General features: G+C 40.8%; 1 protein-coding gene across 1 annotated transcript in view; it reads right to left on the bottom strand.

Annotated features, from left to right (window-relative positions):
* The window catches only part of hspg2 (heparan sulfate proteoglycan 2), an 88,319-nt gene that overhangs the window by 53,637 nt on the left and 10,259 nt on the right, over positions 1-24,423 (bottom strand). Inside the window, exons 2-3 of the mRNA XM_030767970.1 lie at positions 8,670-8,796; positions 7,330-7,398 (exon numbers count right to left, since the gene is read on the bottom strand). Coding sequence (XP_030623830.1) covers positions 7,330-7,398; positions 8,670-8,796 — 196 coding nt within the window. The remainder of the gene's footprint in view (positions 1-7,329; positions 7,399-8,669; positions 8,797-24,423) is intronic.

Genomic DNA, 24,423 nt, shown 5'->3' with positions numbered 1-24,423 from the left:
CTGAATAAAATCCAAACACATGCTAATAGAAATATGAAAATAATAGATGCCATTCAACTCCAGCTGAAAAGGCTTGCAGTGTTTGAAGTCACAAAGCATCTGCAGCGGTGCAAAGTCAAGCCAAGGACACGATTTACTGTGTTCCTGTTGGTCTGGCCTGAGAATTTCCCCCCAGAGACTGTGTCTCCATAGGGAGCGACTGTGGGAAGGACTGGAGACTAGCAGAGGCGGTAAAATGGCACAGTGGATGGAGGTCAAATGTACAGGTCCAGCCATGGAACAAGCAGAGTGAAAAATGAAGGGGCTAAAAAGATGAGAAGTTAAGATGGACAGGTGTGGAGAGATTTTATTTTAAGGAGAGCAGAAGGACAAAGGGGGAGAGAGGGGGGAAAGAGGGAAGAGACGCAGAAAGGAAAGTGACTGTTAGAGAGTCTTTTTTTTCGGAGGGGGAGGGGGGGGGGTGCACTTGAGACTTATATTTCAGGACAAAACTTTTATAGTTTTATGAGGTGCTATGTTGAGGTGCTATGAAGGGTATGGCTGATTAAAAAAAAATTAATTAAAAAAGCCCATGTAACTATGTTTGAGTCAAGTGATTTGTGAGAGAGTTTTCAATGCCACATTCCTCTGGCACAGCAGTGAACAAGATGCAACAAGTACGCGTGTGAAGAACATCTGTCTAGAGAGTGACACCAAATGACAGCTGGAACTCCTCATGACATGGCAATCCACAGGGAGAGATTTGAAACTGTCTTTTCTCTCATTACGTCATTGGAAGTGGAAGGATATCCCCCACACTGACCACACTTCCACTCTCTCTGCTTTTCGCATTTACTTTTTCAGAGATCCACCCTCAAAAAGAAGTGTTTTCGGAGCATGACATGGCCTGGGAGGGGGGTGCTTCCTGTTTTCCCCACAAAAAGAAAAAAAAAAGTGGAGATAATTAGTCCTGTCATTTTGGGGGAATTTTGAGGAGCTTTTTTTCCCCTCATGGGGAAACTGATGTTATTCAAAATGCAAGGCCATTCAGTGATACATTGTGTGACAATTTTAGCCAGTTCACTCTATGACGAACATCTCGCATGGTTCCAAATTCTAACACGTCATGTATTCAATGTTCTATAAGAGGGCGATGGACAAAAACACTTAGTTTGGCCAAATGTTCCCCTCACTGCAGCGATAGCAGGGACTTTTCGTTGAGTCTGTCTCATAAATCTAGAATGCCAACAGTCTCTAAATGATTAAGGATGTGGGAGCCAGCTGTTTCACAGCTGCACACACCTCTTAACACACACACACACACATGCGCACACACACACACATGCGCACACACACTCTCAACCAAACACATGCACACACACATGCACACACAAACAAAGCAACTGAATGCTTATTTGTTCTTTCCTCCCATCTGAGTGACAATCAACAGACAGGAATACAGTAAAGCTATGTGTTAGGGGATACTGACCTGCTGAGTTGTGTGCGTGGTGTTATATATTCTGAATATGATGGCAAGTACACAAACAAATGTCATATGCTCATTTAATAAGCAAATACAGATAACTTTGCATATTAGCAGTGACAAAGTGAGCATGGAAAAATTTTGACAGACAACAAAAGTTCCTCCCTGTAGTCAAAAGAGTCTGCCAGCTCCTGCAAACCCAAACTAATTAGCCGCTAATGAAGTGTCCAAGGCTTCAAAGCAGTCTGAAATGTTCTGATCCTTGTCAAAATCAAATTGGCGAGAAACAGAGAGACTCGTTATAGAAGTACTCTTTTATGTTTTGAGCTACCGCCAAAGGATCCCTGCAACAAAGCATTCACTGTCCTATCACAGTGCCAGAGACAAAGCAAGCACTCTCCATTCCTTTAAAGATAAGCAGAGAGCAAAACACAGGCCTTTCTGCTTAGTTTCTTTATTTTCCCCTCTCTCTCTCTCTCTCTCTCTCTCTCTCTCTCTCTCTCACTCTCTCACTCTCTCTCTCTCACTCTCTCTCACTCTCTCTCTCTCTCTCTCACTCTCTCTCTCTCACTCTCTCTCTCTGTCATTCGTTCTCTGTGGCTCTGAGGCTCTTTGATTGCATCAACAATGAATATTGTTTATTTTGTCAAGTTACCAGACATGAAGCTTTAATTGTTTGACCAATACCAAGAGCAGGATTTTTCATTTTATTGGGGACACTCCAGTTCCTTCTGCAGGAAAAATCCCCAAAGAAGAATAATGAAAAACAACACTCTGCTGCCCACACACCGGAATCGTTCCATTTGCAGGGTCATTGTATCCTCCCTTTGCACTCAACTATCAACCACCGTTGATCTGAATCTGATTCCCACTTATCTCTGTTTTCCAAAGTTCTGTAGCGGAAAGTGGGAAAGCTTTGGCAGGACACAGGTGTGACGAAATCAGTAAAAGACAGTGAATGTATCCTCAGGGAGGAGTTGAGTACAGTACATTACTGTACAATCCTGTAAACTGTGCCCAGTGAGAGAAGAGATGAAAAAAAAAAAAGTTTCCTACAGAGGGGGAGGAAACTCTTACTTGTCAAGGCAACACGTCTGTTGCTATCATAACAAAGCATAGTAACATCTCTAGCTAAAGTTCTCGTGGAAGAATGTTTAGACAATCAGGAGTGATCTTAAGTGAGGTTTTAGTGCATTTTTATGTTTAAAAAAAAGAAGGCAGAATACTCAAAATACATATTTTAAAGCTGCCAAGAGTGTCATTTGGATTGGACTTTGTTTCAATAAAAAAAACAAAACAAAACAAAACAACAACAACAAAACGGAACACAAAACATCTTCATCATCTATCTCTGATACTCTCAAAAAAAAATCCCTGCTTAGAGGAGTATCTGTTTTCCTCTGTCTCAACCGCAGTCTATGTGGCCACCTCCAAGAGGGCCAGATCATAACAACAGAGAGGCCACCAAAATAACTGCAGCTGCCTGTGCATGTCCTTCTGCAGGGCTATATAACTCTCTCTGCTAGCTCTTTTTTGGTCCTGATGCATACGTCACACCAACTGTCCCTCTAAATGGGAAAGCGAGATGGAGAGATGGGTGGCCTCTCAGGTTTACACCTACCTCAACCCCCCACCCCTATTTCCAAAAAAAAAAGGGTTTTATTATACCACGTTATCTCTACCAAACGCTTGGACAACTGCTCCCCTCATTTGTATGGGTCATAAAGGTATGGTTACTTTCAGAACATTTGGTTAAGAGCACTTACATTCAAATGAGGTATTACTTTAGACTTTGTGTGTCTAATCTTGCAATCAAAGAGGACTTCTATTACAAGACAATAAGCAGAGGGCTTTATGAAAAACATGACGTTAATTACAAAATAAATTTCCTGTGAGACAGAACAGAACAAAAGCTCATGTAATAAATACCACAATCTGAGATCATTTAATTATACTCTGATGAGATGGAAACCTAATAACTTTGTCTTAGGAAGCGAAGCGGATTCATCATTTGGTTTTGTGTGTATAATTCCATCTATAAAATTGAAACAAAAGCAAGTTTGCACTCTTTGAGTTCACAGATACAAGTACTCTATCATTAAAAACCATAAAAAGTTGAATAGCTAAAAGGCATTGGACGTGTAAAATTACAAAAATCTGGGAATTAAGACATCTGCTTTACTATACAGAGGTTTGTGGCACAGTAAAATTTCCAAATATTTCTTTTCTGCTTCTCGGAGACCACTCTGTATCCAAGACAAACATCTCCAGTTTTGTCTAAAATTAGCCCTGAACAAGATTCCCTTGCATAGATCACTGACCGCTGGACATGTTAGCCTTTGTTTCTCCATTTCTGAAACAGAGGGTGGTTTGGCCTGATGGCTCCAGGGGCAACAAGGGAGCCTGTGAAAGCCGGAAATGCTGTGGACTCAGAGATGGGCTGGGAGATGTCTCCCATATCACTCCATTAAGACAAAGGCTCCCAAGGGAAAGAGAGAAGACTACGGAAATGTGTGACAGGTAAGCCAAAGAGAATATTCATGTCTACGCAAAGACTTGCAGACTAACAAAAGCCTTTCAACAGTACAGTTGATTTGTTGGCTTTTGAATGGAAAGGAACAGGTCGGGCCCACATTACAAAACAAACAAACAAACAAACATATAAATAAACAATTAAAAATAACTTTTTAATAAACAAATTTTGACCTCTACAATCAATCATCGATTTGCAGAACATGTGGCAATGAAGATGGAATCAGCAGAATAATGAGATACCAGCATGTCAAGACTTCTCTTCACAGACAAATGTAACCACACGCTAAGCGAACCATTTAAAAGTACACATGAAACAAATGTCTTACAAGTGTTAAACATATAAGCATGACACCGGGAAATACCAGAATTTCGTTTTCACAAAAACAGGATGTAAGCCCTCATAGGTGCCTAAGATAGGTCACCTTTCTGTATTCTAAAGGGAAGGAAGACTGTTTGCACAGTCCTCTGGGAAGACAGAAACCAGTCAGATTCCAAAGCCACTAAGGTCAGGAAACCAGCGTTCCTTCCCCAGTACTGCCCAGCCTGGATCTATAATTGGCATCTGGGAGCAGCCACCCTCCTCACTACTTCGTATGAAGAATATAATGCCCTTTGACTGTGTTCCAAAGTTAAAAAGTAATGACAACTGACCTCCATATGAAAGAGTATGAAAGAAAGGTATAATTTAGGCAGTAATTGAGCTTGGTCTATGGTTGCTCTCTCTCACCTCAGTATAACAAGGGTATCAGTACATTTCAATGTTATTAAATAACCTGTCTAAGTTAAACTGCCACAGAAAGTGACAACTTTGTCTTGAAAGAAACTGAACTGTCTCTTGTCCTCAAACGTGTAACAACACTAATGTGATCTTCACGTTAATAATCCAAACCCAGGTGCAGAATTAGCTTCAAGTGCACTGACTTCGGACATACTACATGTGTGAGTTTTTTCCAGTTGGACATTGTCAGTGGGTCATCTTATCACTCATAGGCTTCAATTCCAATGTGCACAAATTTAAAACCATAAACACAATTTATGCTTCACAGTTACAAATTATTATATATTCTTATTACACAAGATCAAATGATTCAGAACTATCTGATCTCACTGGTTTCTTTTCATTTGGTTTGGATTGCTCTGAATTCACACTGAAGTGAGCAATTTGGTTCAGTCTGGGTGCACATTAGTATACATCTTACACAACACGTTTGCTGGCATAACTCTTGCTTCACGTAACTGAGCTCTGGTATTATTTAGGTCAGATACTCAGATCAAAGTGGTTCACAGTCAACCCGTCTGGTCCGGGCACTGACATCAACAGCATCGTGTTTGGGCTCAAAACAACGCACAGAAAGTAAGGGGTTCATGACATACCTGGTCAAGTCTCACCGCAGTACTATTTCAAGGGGTAACTGGTGTCAAACAGCAGCTCAAGTGTCCTACACAAACAATCATTCGGTCATGATGTAATGGGCTATACCGGCCTTGTGGTCGGCTGGCACCAAGGGCAAACTGAGATGCGGCAGCCATTCCATTAAGTTAAATCAGAGGTGTGAAAGGGGGAAAAAAACTTTAACAAAACTGGAGGGGTTATTCAATATGATCTATTTGTGTTGTGTCATGCATATGGTTTTAGGACTCTCAGATGTGGAACGGTTCTGTCTTAAATTATGAGAATAGTTGAGAGAAGGATACTAATGCGACACACACATTGGGACAAACGCACGAGGCAAAATACAAATACAGAAAACACATGCGAGGCGATAAAGCCAGTAATGCACAACCTCTGCATTCTCTGAATGACGACTATGCAGAAGCTTATGTATGCTCTACACTGAAGATTAGAACAGGGGTTCCACCTCACCTGGAAATCACAACACTTAAGCCTGGCTCTCTTGGGAAAACGTGTTACCGTCTGCTCTACATCATGAAAGAAGCTAAGAGTGCAACATGGGAGACAGGAATTCAAAACAAAAGACTGTTTGCTACATCTGCTGGGGGGCTGGAGTAGAGTGGTGTGTGTGTGTGTGTGTGTGTGTGTGTGTGTGTGTGTGTGTATGGAGGGGAGGGTCATTGTATGCCCTCCCTTTCATGTGTAGTATTTTGTTTCCATTTTCACCTTTCATCTGATGTGTGAGGATAGTTTGGATCTCCGACACAAATCTGTAGCTCTCTGTTATGACGGAGCTGTCCAGAGAGTGTGAGAAAAGATGTTCAGCAGGATGTGAGTGAGACAGCATTCAGACACTCACATTCAGAGTTTCTCGCTCATAGATGGAGATAATACAGCACTAGGGATCAGAAAATGTTAATGTAATGGACTTCTGTGGGTTGGCTCATTTTTATTTCTTATTGAAAAATGACCAATATGTATAAGGCTCTTTTATCTGCCATTAAGTGGAGTTTCAAGCCATTAATTCAAAGTGCTAAGACGATACAGCATTAGGTACTGGGAAGAGGAAAATGTAATGCCTGTGTGAGAGGAGGTGTGACCCAATTTTTTTCTTTTTATGTAAAAAAAAAAATTAGCAACCTAGACACATATTCTTTCATCTGTCAAAGAAGAGATTCAAAGTACCAATTTTACATGCGCTAATGGTACACCAGAGAGCAGTTTCAAGGATTACACAAGTTCTATGCTTTCATCAACAATTCAAATGGCACTCCATGAAAAACCATGTCTGTTGACAACAACGGCCAATGAAATATGTCCATTACAGCGCAAGATCCACTCGAACATAAATCTGGTTCACTGGGAACTAAATACAGTCCACAACAACTATTACAGGCGCAGTGCAGGTCGTCAAGACAGTTGGATAGTTGGAGTTTCCCAATGAAAATAAGGTTATCGCAAGACTTTTGTGTTTAGAAGAACCCAGAATGTTCAGCAGCGGGCTGTGTTGTCAGATGTTGTACTCTACCCAATCACTATGTCAGTTGAGAACTCACTATAAAAAAAACTGGCATGTCAGATATGGTTTACTAAATATGTAGGTCCGAACAACAGCTTGTGTATGTACCTACTACACACACACACGCACACACACGAAAACACACATACGCACACACACACACACATACACACACCTATCCTGTATAATAATGCACTGGAACAGCAATAAAAAGAAAAAAGAAGATACTGTTACAGAGCAATTTTATGGATTTAATCTCTGTCTGTGATCACATGATCTTGCTAATCTGATAAAATGGTGGTTATCTGCTGACTCCAAACCAAAAGTGACAAAATCCAAGTGCTCCACCCCAGAACCTCTCCATACTTTATTTAAAACAGAAAGACCAGGAGGAAAGGGGAAGAGTGAGAGAATACTCACTTGTTGTTGGCGTTGGATCGATGACAGGAGGCTCAGGTGTGCTTCCATCCTCTTCCCCACTGATCCCATCTGTACAGAAAGCAAAGATGTTGTGAATTCTGTTCGTCACTGTCACTCAAGGCCTGTTCAGGGCTTATTGAATCTGTTCAACAGAACTGAAGCTGAGCAGTGGGTGTTGTCTGTGAAGGACCATTTTCAGGACAGAGACACAGTGCTATACTGGACATCATCAGGATTAAACGTTACGAAGGAACTGTGTAATGACCACAATGTGTATAAAAAAAGTACATATGTAGCTATAACAGCTGTGTGTTGCAAAAAAATGTGTGATGGTTACTTTAAAGTTTGAAAGAACCTTTTTGAGTTGATTTAACTTTGATTTTTTTTTTGTTAGTTTCAACATTTTTATGATTGTTATACTTTTCTCACATAAAGCAAGTCATGATAGATATGGCAAGTGTTTTGACCCAACTCAGCTTCTTAAAACATTCATTTTCATTTGCCATGGCAACCATTGCTATTTAATTTTCTTACTTACCTCAACATTTCACTGACATACAACATTCTATGTACTTTACCACTTAACATGCAAAAATGTGCACACAAATAACCTAGCAGCTTGTTTTGACAAAAATCTTTCATCACAACAAGAAATCATTCTAAACAGGCCAAGATAGAACATCAAATGGTTAGCATAAGCCACACCCACTAATTTGAATAAATCTTAGTCAATAGTTTGCATCCACAGGGACCAAAATATAAAGAATGCTTTCCTTTTTATATGAACTTTATCCAACTCAGTGACATCTGAGTCTTATGTTGATATTACTAAATAAATCTGTTACCTTTAAATAACAAAATGTCAGCTCAAAATCTGTTTTTTGAACTCAGTTCCTGTTTGATGTCAGAGGGATGTAAAAATATAAACTCAACATGCACACAATAATATGCAGAGGCTATGTTTTAGTCTCTATGTTACTTTAAGAAGTTGAACAGAGAAGGCTGCACAAACAATTCAAATCAAGCTATGGAAAATGTTTCATCCTGAAACTACACATTTATTTTAAGCAGTATCTGCTGACTCAGTGAATTATTTTGGAAAATTTTTGAAGTCATTGATGAAATTCTTGTGAAGTTAGCAACTTAATTTTTCCATCTGCTTTGTCACATGTATTCCAACACACCATTACATTGTGTTTGAGAGTAGTGTCAGACTGCAAGATCTGACAGAATCTACTTCTGTCTATCTGACATCTGACTGACTTTTTTTCAGGGTAAAGACACAAGCAGGAAAACACTGAGATGTAATCAAACTTTTCGTCTGTTCCTGTCGAGCCCACCTCCTGAAGGTTCGTCTGCAGCAAAGTCCTCGTCATCGTCCAGATAGTGGCGTGGCCGTTGACCTCGCTCGGCCTCCAGGTCTTCGGGGAAAGGCACCTCGCCCCATACCTTTGAGCTCTGAGCCACCTGAGGAAAAACCAAAACAAAAATGTGTTTATAGGGGTTACAGTCACATACACTGAGAAGCCTGCACAACGTAAATGGGTTTAAAAAGAGGCCTGTGTAAGCTAAAAAAGAAAAGAAAAGAAAAAAAGAAGACCATGACTACTGCTGTGTATTTTTTTAGCCAGTGTCTACATAGCTTTAAAAGACATCTGTACTGGCCAATAATCTGTGCTGGCCAAAAAATTTGAGCGTAACCCTTCTGACGTTTTTTAGATATGGTAGACCATTCAGCATGATAGGTAACTCAAGCAGAGTTTCTCCGTTGACACTGACAGTGGTGTATTTGGCAAGCAAAGAAATCTGCCCATCGCCTATTGCAGTAGTCAAGCCTAAAACTTGAGACACACTTCAACTCATCCACAATTATGCAATAAGCTGCATGAGATGCCTAAAGAAGTACTTTGTCATGGAAAGATTACATCACCTCCTTGAGGTGCCGTAAAAACCCAGCACTGACAGCAGCTATTTGAGTAACATACCTCAAAAGTCAAGTGCTGGTTTTTCCCCCCATTAAATCAAAATCTAAAAATACTTCTACATCAAAGTTGGACATACTCTGTGGTCACCAGTCACAAATTTACCAAGCATGACACCATGTGTATACAATTCATGTATCCTCAAACGAATACAAACTAAGAGGCATGGAAACAAGTAATGCAAAGTGAAATCGAGTCATTTTCTGCTGGTAAGTCTCTTGTAAAGTGTAGCGTCAGCCCACGTTCCGCAGCATACGATGGTAGAACGTTATTGCCAGGCTGAGGAACGAAGCCTTAATTCTTTCTGTCATACACAGACAGATCCTTTTGAAGGTTAGGCCTTGTACCAACTCAACAAAAAAATGTCATCTCTATGTTTGTATATGACCTTGGCAAGATGCCACACTTGGCATTTCCAGTCTGAATGGCACGCCAGATCCCATTTCCCCCGGGTCTCCATCATGGCCAACATTCCCATTTAAATGACTCTGGCTAATAAATAACTTGATCTACCCCCCAAATCCTTTCTCCCCTGACTGAGCAGCCTACAACAACAATCCCCAGGCTTTGTCAAAAGGAAACTGCTGACTGGCAAAACTCTTTTGAGAAGAGTCACTCAGCCAGACTGTTGGTGTGATCATCTCCTGCTTCCCTGTCCCTTGGGATGAACTCCTCTCAACAGTAGGGGTGCTCTGCCATCCTGGCCAAAAAAAAAGCTCTGTTCGCTTAGGTGCATTTGTACTGAGAAAGCCCCCATACAGTACAGGCACTGGTTTGAATCACTGATAGTCATTTGGTTACAACGCTTACTATGGGAACAAAATTGAATGCTACCTGAGGAAGGTTAAATTTCTGCATCTAAACATGATTTGTGTCAGGGGACTGATAAATGCAATACTACAAGGCCTTTTGCATATAAAAGCAACTGAAAACAGTTAGAAATTTAAGATTTACAAAAATGCACTTAAAAACAGAATGTGCCTTTGTTTTTATGGTCTGTTGCAATGTGTGCGCCTACAAAGGGGATGACATAGTCAATTTAATGTGCAATGCTGGGTTCACTTTTCAAAACTGTCATGATATCAAAAAGAAATCTGAGAGTAAACCAAAGTACAAACTTGACAAAGATCGTTTCAGTATTCCTTAAGTGTGAAGTATAACCTATAAGGTCTTGTTAAAATAAAATTTGCAGCGGGTTGTCGGCTTGGTTAAGACTTCAACAGGATGATGCTTGAGCGCTCAAGGTGTTGATGCATGTTGACAGCGATAACTGCAGTGTAAGGTATCAAAGATTTGCAGGGCTTGAATTGGTTTTAGGTTTGTCGGCAACCTTGTTGAAGGTCTCCTTATGTACTGGACACCTGAAATCCTGGAGCGGAGCATCTTTTATCATATCAAATTTACTGTCCATTTTAATTATAGCCTGACTGAAACTTGCATGCGCTGAACAGCATCCTCTAATGAAAAGAAGCGGCAAAATACAGTGAGCAAGACACACAGAATTCCTCATGCAAAATTCATGTCATTAACACAACTGTTATTGACTATGGTTAACGGGACCGATATCACCATTAAACTTTTCACCTCTGTGAATTTTTTCCCCTTGTTCAAATGAAATCTTCATTTTATCACATCGCAAAATATCAAATTTCAGCATTTTTGCACATCTGTGCTTGTGTGATTTACGTTTATCCTACAACATCTCTTTGAATTTCCTGAACTCACCAACTGGTGAAAGCTTGGGCCCACCTTGTCAGAGGACACAAACACCCACACACATGCATACACACACAACGACACCCACACACACACACACACCCCACATTCCACAGCAACGGAATCCTACTGTTTACTTTTCAATCAAGCTTTTTAACAACACCAACTGTTTGCCCTGCAAGAATGCCAAAGAGTTGTAGACAGAGAGGAACATCAGACTCTGGTTCTTCAAACAACATTAGGAGGCTTTAGGACTCTCTATGGCTTTACCCAGCTGTTGTTTACAGAGTCTTAACCAAAATTCCTGTATCTTATTCCATGGACAATCGATGAGCAGATGGAACAGAAAGATCGAAAAGAAATGGCAGAGTCTCAACATGCCCGCCCAGATCCAATCAGGTTCCTGGGAAGACAGAGCCGCTCACAGCCCACTGAAAAAGCAATGGTGACCACTCACTCCAACAGATGTGTTAAAATGAGACTGACTCCAGACTTCCCATCACCATCATGCTCACAATCGCGCACGCGCACACACACACACACCCCCGTTCAGTTATAACATTCCCTGCCCTCATTTAGAACTATATCCAACTGCCAAGGCTGTTCCAGGCAGAGTGTGAGAAAAGTGTCTGGCCTACTCAAGCTTCTCAACAACAGCTGCAGAACAATCAGTGAGAACTCTAAACTCCATGGGGCTACTCAAAGCACTGACTTCAGTGTGCAAGATGAAAATGTGCATCTTTCAAGACAACTATTCTCTGAGAACTAAATATCTCTGAAGATTCCAAGATGGCAAAGAAAAACTTCACATTGACCAGCCCAAGTTAAATCCAACAACCGCCCTAATTTTAAAATAGACACTAACTTAAAGGGTACTCACTCTGTCTTGCCAAGACACGAGGAGTCTTGGCTTTTTTATGTACGCTCCAATGGAATGTAAACCGTTAAACATTAAGAGCATGAAAGCTTGATACGTGTACTTCCATGTGAGCTGGGCCCCCTAACACTGCCTGGCACCAGCTACATGGTAGGGCAATTTACCTGACCTCCATGCAACAGCAGTATCTGTTGAGGTCTCCACTAACATGCTGTACTGACACACAGGTTTTAGTGTGAAGCTTATAACCCTAGCACCTTCTTAAGGGTCCCTGGAGGGCAAGAACAGACAGAAACAGCGATGACAATCACATCAGAGAGCGTAAGCTGGTGAGAAATCGGATTTTTCCACACCTATTACGGAAAAGAAGAGCCATGGAAAACAAAGCCATCCTGCAGCAGAGACAGACAACAAAGACGAGGCCAACAGAGAGGGTTTGTCAGTGTATGTGTGTGTATGTGTGTGTGTGTGTGTTTGTGTGTCTGTATGACAGAGGATGACGGAGAAAGAGCTACCAAGGTGCCACTTTTGACACTAAACCTCAGTCTGACTCCTCATGGACAAAGACAATGATGAGTGAGGTTCTTCAGTTCAAGCCAGCATGTTATACCAGATTTGGCCCCAAAACGTGGCAGGACAGGAAGGGAGCGTACTGGGTGCATATCCTTCTCTATCAACAGTCAGCCATTCTCTCCCAAAACTCCAAGACTCATAGAAGACTCCCTCTCAGGAATATTACATGGGGAAAAGAGGAGCTTATTGGGGGAACACGCCTCGACAAGTTTTTTTTTTTTTTTTGTGAAACACAGAAAAGTGGGTAGGAGTAAAAAAAAAAAAAAAAAAAAAAACTGGACAAATGGTCTCTGGATGCGTTCTTTTTGACGGCTAAAAAAGAATCTTCCCCCAGGTCATTCATTCTCTCCCACATGCGGATCATGCCATACATTTTACAGTAAGTCCCAGCTCCCACGGGCATTCCATTGTGCCCTGGCCATTTTTCAACACACACATGCTTTACTTTCAGATATGCCCGACACAGCTGTTTCCAGGGAAGAGATATAAGATATATGCTTTCGGTGCAAGGTGGCTCAGCAATGCACTGCCACTCTGTTTAAGATCATACTCTAGTTTCCAGGAACATAATGAGTTTTGGCTTGAAAACCAAGATATACTATCAGTGTTGACCTCAGAATAATGGTTCTAGTCTACATTGTCACTTAAATCTAAAGCAAGGTAGCCCATGTACTTATATGTGAATTATGAAAAGGGGCAATGATACATAAGTTAAAATGCATTACAATTTCTTTTCAGCTTGTAGTCCTTATGTCTTTTTGTTTTGAAACAACAAAACTGCTAAATTATTTAAATAATTAAAATAAACTGCAATGTGAAGCTCTTGTTCCCACCCCCCTCTCTTTCTCTCTCTCTCTCTATATGTCTGTCTGCCAGAGAGGCTCACTAGTGCTGCAAGCCAAGTGCTGTATCCAGTCTATCTCAGACCAGCCTCCATTCACACCATGCTTATTGTTCAGCAAAGGCATGACAAAGTAAGCACCAGGCCTGCATGGACATGCATGTCGACCCAGTTACGTGAGTCGTGAAATCAGATGGCTGAGCCACAATTAAAGGAAGCTCTAGTGATCTGAGGAATGTCAAAAAAAAGTCAGCTTTCAGAGTGGGTTTTTGTCTTCATTCAAACTTTCTCTCGTGATGTTGGGTACGACGAAGTTTGCGGACACACACACAGACGCACCGATTCACAGGCCAACAAACAGACACACTCTCACTCTTCTTGGCCTTAGTACAGATGCTTCCAGAGAGATTTTGTCCTCACTCTTTACTCTCACACACTTGTCTTTGTTCCCAGGGCATACAGATCAGCTCTCTGATGCTCGTCTGGATGGACCCCAGTTGGCTTATTCACAGAGAGGCAAATGGGTCACACCACTGTGGCTGAAGATACCAATTCACTTACTGGATCCTTTCTATTTATGAGTGCTGTCTACCCCAGTCTGAAACACTAGGCCATTGCAATAAAACCGATGGTCTTAGAAACTGGCAAATGACTTTCAGAGAATAATAACAATAAAATACGCCACTTTGGCTTTCAATAATAAAGTCAGTAGAAAAGTTTGCGCAGTGTGCCTGAATTTCATTCTACTACATGAAGAGGTAACACAGCCTGCCTCTGAAATTTTCATTCATATGTACTGTATACTTCAAAGTAAAAAAATACATTGTGCAATCTTGTATCTGTGTCTAGGCACTGATAAGACCTGTCTGTGCAGTCTAGTCAATGCAATTCAAGAGACAAAGCACCTGTGGAACCTATGGAAAATGTAACCTATCAGCCAGAGGCAATAACATGTCTGGAAGTACAGCCTTTTTCCCCCTGCAGTAATACATTCTACAGTGTACTTGAAGTAAGATGCTGCTGTGTTTTGGTGTTATAACAAGGTGGGCTGGGTTTAGGCAGCTGTAGACCATGAAACCAAGACTGACTTCTGAATCAGAGCTTTAATAATAGTAATAAAAAAAAAAAAAAATCCAAACCCCCAAGGGGGCTGTCATCTCCAATCTCATTCTCATGTCAACAGAATCTGTTGAGACCAGAACACAGAGCGGATAAGGGTGTGGACAGGTAGACTTCAATTATGCAACACATAGACACAATGACTGAGCGCAAACAAAAGGTCATGTTTCAGACTCTACATCGAATTGCTGCCATTAAAACCACATTTTAATAAAGTAAAGTAACACAGTTATTGTTGCAAATGTGGCATTTTATTTTCCTAATGATGCTTATGGGTGGGCCAAATGGGTGAAACACATTCCACTCTAACTTTCCCCTTCTTGTGAGGGCAGAGAGGGAACCTCCACAGGAGCCCTCCCCCTAATTATCGCCTCAGCAGGGGATTCACCAAGAGCACTACCCAACCCGGACCACCTGTGTATTAAAACTCCTCCGGTTCAGTGCAGGCTCTGACCACACTATAACCGCAATCTTATTTACATGCACTGTCAAAACAATCCCAAACTGCAACACTTGGACGACTTGTTTTCAGCTCAGGAATTTGCCATTTTTACCATTTGTGTTAAACTGTGTCTACTGGTTTCTGGATGCTCAAAATTATGGTACCAAAGTTCAAAACACAGGCTCTGGTTCAAAAAGACCTTTCTCTCAATGCTCTATGTTTTAAGAGCTTCTTGTAAAAAGACTTATGGCAACGAAATCCTTCCAATGATCCCAGAAAGAAAGCCATGGGGATTAGAGTCTAGAAGTCATAATAATAGTAACTGAGCTGGTTAAAGTACTTACTGACAGCGTTGGTGTATTGAACACAAAATGTAATGTCAATAATAATTCAGGTTATGATACAAAAGCATTTTATGTGGAACTGAAGCAATGAATATTGTACCAAATTATGCAAAACCAGAAAATGTTACCCACTTCATTGGAAATATCATCGTGTCTAGAGAAATGTAGTTGAATGAAATTAAGAGGTACTGGGTCTGCTAGGGCTGTGTACTAGGTATGCTGGAAAGACAAAAATGCAAAGACTCAAGTCAACACTTAATTTCCTTACACTGATGTGTGTCACCATAATTAGCATTATTACAAGGCAAGAGGCAAGTGGAAAGAATTTCATTGCGTTCATACTAAGTTATCGTATTTCTTCTCAAACTCATTAACTTCTTACTTAGATGCATGCTGAGGTCTGTGTGGTCCATCAATCTAATGTTGTTAGCATGCAAAATGTCCTCTTAAAAGCTTGCATCTTGGGGCAGAGAGAAAAACAAGAACTTCTATTATCAGAGTAAGGCTGGTAACAGTCTATGCGGTAAATATGCTTCTGCTTATTGGTCCACTTTGCATTCCACAGCTCTAGACACTGTTAATCTAAAATCATTTTAAAAGCATTAGATTTATGCTTTACACCATGTTCCATACTCCTTTTACACAATGAGGTAACCAGTGTTGTTTTAATTTCATCCTCTTATTTAATCTTAATGTAATCTAGACCAGAAAATCCATAGCTGATAAAAGAAACACTTTTATTGTGTCACTTGTATTAAAAACGATAACTATTAGAAGCTGTCAACTTCAATGACTATCAGATTGAATCAACATAAACATTGCCAAACACTTTGAAGGTCTAAATATACCCTCCTATTTCCGGTAATCAGATTCCTTTCTGTGACCTGCCTCTCAGGAGACCCTGGGCAGCTCTGGTTCCTCCAGACGACAGCTGAGGGCCGAGGTGCTGAGACCAGTGGCAGTTTACAGGAGGAAAAGTGGGCAAGCGTTTATTTATAACGGGAGGGGCCTCTGGAACGCTGCTCACTCACTTGCTTGCTGTCATTTAAGAAGCTGCCTTCCTTCGCCTGGATGACTTTGTCTGACGGCCAAAGGAACCTTGGCTTCGAGCTACTGTACATACTTCACAAACTGACGCCACAAGGCCTGACTGCACCAGAATGCAGGGTGTGGGACTAACTGAAACAGAGGAAAATTTGTTGCAGGCCAGGATATGTTTTTGTTTTTTTCTTTTAAGGGCAACATGTTGGCCAGTGACTTCCATGGTGGTTACAAAATAGATTATGAGATATTTCGACAAGGAGCAGAGCCTGTCTGGCAGACCGGTTGTCGAGAGTTTACGACAAATGCTGCCGTGGTAAGTTAACGTTACAATGGCCTGAATGGAGTGAAGATATTCTCAGGTATATCCGAACAACGGAAACAGCGTGGCTCACACAGAGTCAGCCAAGAGTTATGAAGGAAGTGGCGGCTGCCATTTGATCACTCTGATCAAGGTCCAGTTTCCCACCGCACCAAGAGCCAGAGGATCTGAAACCTAGACAGAGCTCCAGGCTTTCATACATACCAAAACACAAGCTAATCTGCCACCACCTGTTGCCTTGGCCCAGGACCCATTGTGTAGGGTCAAAGGCAATTTAATAAGCTTATTATTGAATGCTGAATGTAGGAATTAATTAACAATCACTCCTCTTGGGCTACAAGCAAAAATGGTAACCAAATAGTTTGCACACATACTCTGTATTTGTGATGTTGTGAATCAACAATCAGCAACAACAATCAAAAATCAGGGTTTAAAATTACTGGTGACAGTGATATTTCATTGCTACTGAGATGTTCCTGCCACTACTCATCATTTTAATTAACCAGAGCCATTTTGTGGGTTTGAATTGTGAGAAAACAGCTTGCTTTCAAAATGACGCATTCTTACTTGACAGGGAAAAAATGTCCCTGCAGGCAGTTTCATACTGAGAAACCATTTGCAAGTCATTCCCAAGGACACGCTCAAACCTTCAGATTCTATTCAGGATGGCTATCTCATAATTAACTGGGATTTGGTTAACACCACTGTGAAGGCTTTTTGGTTTTCCTTTTTTTTTTTTTTTTTTTTTTTTGGGAAGAGTCTCCAAAGCAGCACTCACAGAACCTTAGCTGAAGCACTATGGGGACCACATGCCCAACCAGTCTGTTCAGTAACCAAATACAGCTCCTTTCAACAAAGGAAATCTCAAACACAAATTCAGCTAACAAGAGCCATTTGCTAATGGGGAACAAATGAGCACAAAGGAATTGTTTACAGGCAGGGTGTCAGGTTTTTCAGCACCACATGACCTGTACAGATTATTACCTGTATCTCAACTGTCACTCTACATGTCACTACGTTCTTGTAATTACAAGGGATTTAAACAATTGCCATAGCCACCTGGTGATATTAACATAAATGGGTAATTGTACATTTTCCCAGCACACTTCAAACACTGAAAAATGAACAAACGCCAAAAGCCTTTCACACATCTACATTGTATGTGGTTCTAAACAGTTTGGATTCAATGTGGGACAGCATCTATGTCATCTGTGTTGAATTAATAATAATTAAACAATTTTATGCAATGGAATAACGGCTCAACCAACTGTTCAGAAAAAAATTGCTCCATTTGCCCTTGATGCTAGTGAACCGCATTACATGTATTAAAACCAAACTGCCAAAAAAGCTGTCACCCTGTTTATACACTGTGCTTTGACAGAGGAACTTCACAGGAGCACACAGTCTTGTGCAAAGGTTAATGCTTTTTTCTCTGCTTCTCAGATGCACAAATATTTAAAGGTCATTTCTTGCAAGAGGTGTTAGTCATTCTGTTTGTTATAAAAATAATATGAGAGCAATGTCCAGATGTTTCTGACACCTCTAATCTTGTGGGAGTTACTGACTCCTTCCTAACTGGCAAGTGGACAAGTAAGTACTAGTCCAGTTAGAGATGATTAGTAATGCAGTCTTAAGAAAAGTAAAAATTGAATAAGGCCTATATTATAAAGGCTATGTTAATTCAGAATGGATGAACATGTCTTTTGGAAATTAAGAAGTCTTTAGTCCAAAATATAATCCCCAGAAATTTCAAATAAATGAGTAATTACTCAGATCTAGGATGTCTTGTGTAATTTTCGCTATGGTTCTGAGGAGAGAATGAATCACAACTTCAGTGAAACAGAAAAAAAAACCCTGCATATAAATGTGTATCTTTCCTGATCAAGAGGGCTAGGGTTAGGGTTAGGGTTAGGGTTAGGGTTTGAAGACCTCTCAGTAAGCTGCCGTCAAACTTCAAAAGAGGAGCTTTAGCCCACACTCTGTGGATAGAGGACCAGGGGAGGTGATGCGATCAAGAACGAGTGATTCTACTCTGCCTTGTGAATAGCAAAAACCTGAACGTGCAGATGCTCTCCTGACCCCTCATCTAGACAGGAGAGTGTGTGGTGGACAAAGGTGAAATTCCTCCGAGAGATGTAAATACCACAACCACTGCATAACCGCAGGTGTTACTTCACCCTATTACCAATTAACCAACACAAGAATGCACGCATGAATAGTGAAAAGGCAAAACCATCAGGATCCCTAAACCTAGCTTCCCGTGAACCCCTTTGGAAAATGACAACATGAAGGGTAGATTCCCAGTTTTTCAAAAGAAGTAATTAATTAACTGGTAATCTTGTCCATCTGGAAGGTGCATATACCTCTGTCCTACTGCATGTTTAACTAAACTTCTGAGTGTGTTCTTACATGGCATTCAGAACATAAATCTACTCATTTGATACCCAAGAATGAAAAGGTATTCAGTGACTCCTAACAAGGGAATTATATGAAAAGGAACACCATTCTTTCTGTTGAGTGTTGAAATGTTTTATGGATACAGTTAAGTCACTGTTTTTTGGGGGTTTTTGTCAGAAGTTTTTTTTTCAAAGTTGGCTCAACATAATATGAAATATTCTTTTTTTTTTTTTAATGGATAGTGGGCATTCAAGTGAAAGCCAAGCGTGTGTATATATTCAAAGCCTCTTTTGTTAAGCCCTGTCTGCAGATTTCAATGCCACACAGTTCCCTGTGCAGAAAAAAATTAACAAGCACAGTACCAGTAGAGCACGCATCCAGCGCAGCTCTGAAAACCCTAGCACCTTCCCGGACAGGGTTATTCCCGGACACAAATAAATAAACAACGAAGAACGAGATGCTTCAGACACATTTCTGTGGTAGGTACAGGAATTCCAGGCACACTCAACTGTTGCTCAGCACCACAGACTAACAAACACACACACACACACACACACATACACACACACACATACTAACTTCTGTGAGACTTAAGGTCCTTAAGTAGGTCAGTGTCAAGACGGGCTTCAGCTGACTGTTTCGCTGAGCAGAAGGAGTTTGATGGTACGACTTTAGATGGGTCACATGACATCCTAAAACCTCATTCATTATCTAAGCTTGGATTGTAGGCTAATGTAAATTACTGAAGCATTCTATGTGCTTTTGCAAAGCCACGTAAAAAATCTCTCGGTTCAAGTGGGACAACGTAGTATAGTCTGTCTGTGTTATTCACCAATTTTGGTCTTGTGTAAGAAGTGAGAAGTTTTTGTTTGTTGTCCCATTCAAGTGAAAGTAATGTGGCAAATCTCTCTCAACAGCTGTTCTCTTTGAACAGACCGTGTCCTGCCAAAAGGTTCTTTCCAAGTTCTCAGCTATTATTTTCCAGGGTCCAATCTGTCCTCCCAGCCTGATGATAATTTGAGACTGACAGTAAAACATAGAAAAACGCACCCAAATATGAGAAGGTCTCTTTTAAAAAAAAAAACTACCGTCAAGAAAAAACTACCGTGAAGCAACAGAAATGTGAACATTCCTTCAGCCAATTATTTGGGTTCAGCATGTGAGAGGGGATCAAGTGCCCACTTTGTTTGCTTGAAATACTTGCTCTCTGATTGGTTCATACCAGCTCCATTCTCTGCTTTAAATCCTTGGATTTAGACTCCCCCTGTCACCCACTGACAAAGGATCAAGAAGCTGGCCACTCACAATCTACAAGATTATCTCTACAGTGACTGCGTCAAAAAAAGGGAGAGGGGTCCAGTGGAACACTGAGGCCAGGAAGGTGTCGGGAAGGATATCACCAGGTGCAGCCCCTTTAGCTGGAGTGCCCATGACAGCAACGTTGGCCTCTATTTCCAGCCCCAGTGTAGGCTCAAACATACTTGAGTTCCAGTTCAAATTGACAAGTGTATAGCTTCTTGAATGAGTATAAGAATCCAGATTCCACTTCTTTCACTGAGAAAGTATGGTTTGGGAGGCAAAAATAAGGAAAGGAGAGAGAGGTAAACAGAAAAGCAGTTGTGGGCATTCTGAGTGGCCTGCATTTCCATGGGGAAACAATGAGCTTTGGGGGTGCATTTGAGTCTCTCTCTCCTCTTTTTTTTTTTTTCTTTTTACTTTTTGGACACCACAGTCTAAATAGTTTCCCATTTCCAAGAGGATTCCGACCTATTGTAAGCACATTTCCATCCCTAGCAGGTTGGTGGGAATCTAGGCCAAATCTGGAGTGGGGATAGGAAGAGACGGTGGATAAGCGTGCTCTGTGAGGGTAGGATAAGAGCTGAGTTGTGAATGAGAATTTGGGAGGAAAAGCTGCAGGCCTGGAGATAAACAGTGAACCAGTCACTGCACCTATCCAAGACCAACACGGGAATTTGAGCTGTGAGGTTCCTACAACATATGCTGTTTCACATGGCTAAAGCCCAGTCTGTTCAATCAGATACACTAGGAAGTTTTAAAATACATTTACAGTAACCTTGATAAAGAACGTTTTTATCTTTAAGTTACTAGAAATGTTTTAAAACTACCCACTTCATAATATATGTCATATCAGAATAATATAAAACTAAATAGCCATAGACTCAGTTAAAGGCTTAGATGATTCTTTCATATTAGATGTTGTTATAGCCATACAACAGAACAACAGATTCAGGTTACATGCTAAGAAAAGACCTAATTATATTTCTCACCTCTCCATTACTAAAGCATGCACCTCAGTATTAATACCAATCACCTAGGTGATCCCTGAGTTGATTTACATAAATCTGTTTAGGAGAAAATTATTGGATGTCTTGCCATTTCCTTTTGGAATTAAATTAGATTTTTTTTTATTGCATGAAACCACAATAACACTTTGCAGTGCTGCCTTGATATATGATGTCACTGATGTCACACATGATGTCACTGACATTAAATCATCTTCAGCTAAATCAAATCGGTCCCTTTCAACAGTTTCTTCATTAAATTAAGGGGAATGTACTTTAAATTGGGGAGGATAACTACTGCACATTACAGAGAGGGTTTTTTTTCTTTTATGGAATAAAGACAATAGATGAACCAAGGGCTCAGAATTTAAGACAAGGCTTTAAAGAGAATTCACCGTTTAAAAGGTCTATAAAACACTGCCAGGCAGAACAGTAGACGATCAAGATTCTGCAGCTGCAAATTCTTTGCCATAGACGGAAACTTTGTAGTTTTAAATTTTACAGCCCTGTTTTTGTACTTTTTTAAACATCCGCGATAAAGTCAAATGTAACAATTAGGCTGGTCAGGACACTCTCTTTTTTTTCTTTCCCTCAGAAAACAAACACACACAATTAGCCTTAATGAACAAACTGACTCGCTATTTGGTTTTACAGCTGCCCCTTCATTAAATATATTGTTAGTGTCAAAACAACCCTACAGTCTAACGCTTTACAACTGAAATTTTACAGTGCGGTGAAGTTCAAGAGCCACTTATCTGAGACATATTCTCCATAACAATAGAATATCCCAGCAACCAAAAAAAAAAATCCTTCATATTTAGACGGTTACCAGATATGATATAGTTATATTATTGATGACAGCTTCATTGTTCTAAGTGATGGATGAGGAAGGAATTCCCCCAGACTGCACCACACCTTTTTGATCCCAGGCATGGAGATCCTGATAAAACCCCAGACTAAAATTAAACATTGTCCTTGCCTAGCTGAAGTCTTCCTTCCCAAGACATCTATTAAAAAAAACAACCACTTATCGCAGCTGGGAACATTAACAAAGCATAAACACAGTCCTCTGTGTAAGAACAACCAAAATCCTTAAACATCAGGAAGGCATTGAATGACTAATACCAATGTATGCCAAACCACACACGAAAAAAGGAGCAACAGTATAATGGGTAAATTGCTGAGGAAACAAAAAAAACCCTTTTACAGAGGACATAAAGCTGAGTCATATCTAGATGTTACACAGATACTTTACACAAATATGAGCTCTTTGAAATTTCAGAAAATTCTCATTTAAAGACATGTTTGCACATCACCCACCTAGATTTTCAACCAGACATCTGTTTGCAAGAACATTTATCTAACAATACAAGAAAGGATGGGGCCCAACCTGCCTATTCATTGGGAGCAGATGTGAAGGTTGTGTTTCCCAAAAGGTAATTACAGGCACCTTAACGTGAATCTTGTCTGTGTGAAAACTTACTGGGAAGATTGGACTGTCCAACACAGGAACTCTCACCACAGGACAGACTTGTAATCAGCTCTCAGGAAAGGTCACAAACAGCTAGTGAAACATAAAGACTATGAGGGTGTACTGCCCACTTGTTTTACTCTTTCTGCTTTTATGTGTGTGAAATCAGGTCTCTCAAGGGAGGCTTAGCAATGTTTCCCCAGCATACTTTAACATCAGGTAAAATGCACAGCCCCAGGTAACTTCCAATGTAATAATTATGTTTTGAGAGCTTAGCATAAAATAGAGAAGCATCGATTATAGGAACACAAATCTGCATGCACACTGAGGTATTTGTTTAAAGGAAGTAATCCTATAAATAAAATAACAATTTAATTAATGACAGGTTATCTAAATGGCAACAATATTTTGACCTGCATATGAATGGTAAACTCCTGGTGGAAGAACAGATAGTCTAAACACTTATGTGGTGTATTTACCTTGTGTTTTTTTGGACCACAAGGTAAGCTCATATGAACCTAACACAGCTGAAACCCCTTAGCAGGGGAGAGAGTGCTGACAAATTGAGCTGACTAGATGGTCATCAGGCTGTGGGTGCCATGAGCATGTCCTGTCTGCTTGTTCATGACATAGCCAGGGTGCTGATGATGCCGAAAACATTCTCCTGAGAGGTTTCTAGATCTCCTCCCTGCAAAGCCTTCCCTTTTCATCCTGGCACCAGGGAAACCCACAAAAAAAAAAAAAAATAAATAACCGGATCGCCTGTCGGCATGTGCCCACAACAGGCTGCATACCCGTGCCAAGGAATTCGGCAGCGGTCTCACCACGGTGCCGAATCTCGACTCAGACACCAGCCTTTTGTGCCCATGTCAAGTCAACAATGGAGGATCAGCAGGGCAGTCACAGTTCCAAAGTAGTCCCCCCCCCCCCCCCCCCCACCACCACCAGCGTCCCTTCACACTGCCTGCAGCCTGCTGTGTTTCGGCAGGTCTTCCAGTTTACCATAAATTACCTCTGGAAGGGCTGTTTAATTATCTCCTTTAAAGGATATTGCCAGACATTTCTAGGAGGTAACACAGTGTGGACTGTGACAATTAAGAAGCTCTTTGTTGAAATATTGCTCTGTGTGAGCAGCTGCTTTTATCACACTAGAAGTTTCATTTTTCCACTCTTTCTCACCACCCCCCCACCCCCCCCACCCCCACCCCTTTCTCTTTCATTCGCTCTCCACCTGGACTGCTCAGGACTTAAGATAACATGCTGTCAAGAGGACCGGGGATAGAATGAAGACTACATTTGGAAAGTTTATGTAAACAGGGGCTCTCTCTCATCATTCCAATCAGGACAGCGCTCTGATCTTCCTAGGTTGTTACTTAGATGCCACAGAAAGAATGAGTCAGAATGCATAGCTGAAGTCACAGAGCTATGGGAATACAGTAACACTGAATCCACGCACTGTGCCTTTCACGCCTTTAAAAGTATCAAAGCTATGTGTCAAAGCTAGCTGTTCAAACAATATGGAATCTTTTTTTGGAAAGAAGGAGTTCTTCTTCCAAAAATGAGCTACACTCCCCAGACTATTAACAACAGTGCTGGCATGACAGAGCACAATGACAACGAAAGATCATTTAACCCAGTGAATGGTCTTACACTTCTGAGACTGCAA

The sequence above is a fragment of the Chanos chanos genome, chromosome 3, assembly GCF_902362185.1.
Source record: "Chanos chanos chromosome 3, fChaCha1.1, whole genome shotgun sequence".
NCBI classification, from domain to species: Eukaryota; Metazoa; Chordata; class Actinopteri; order Gonorynchiformes; family Chanidae; genus Chanos; species Chanos chanos.
The sequence above is the reverse complement of the archived record's forward strand: the minus strand, read 5'-3'. Positions and strand labels throughout refer to the sequence as shown.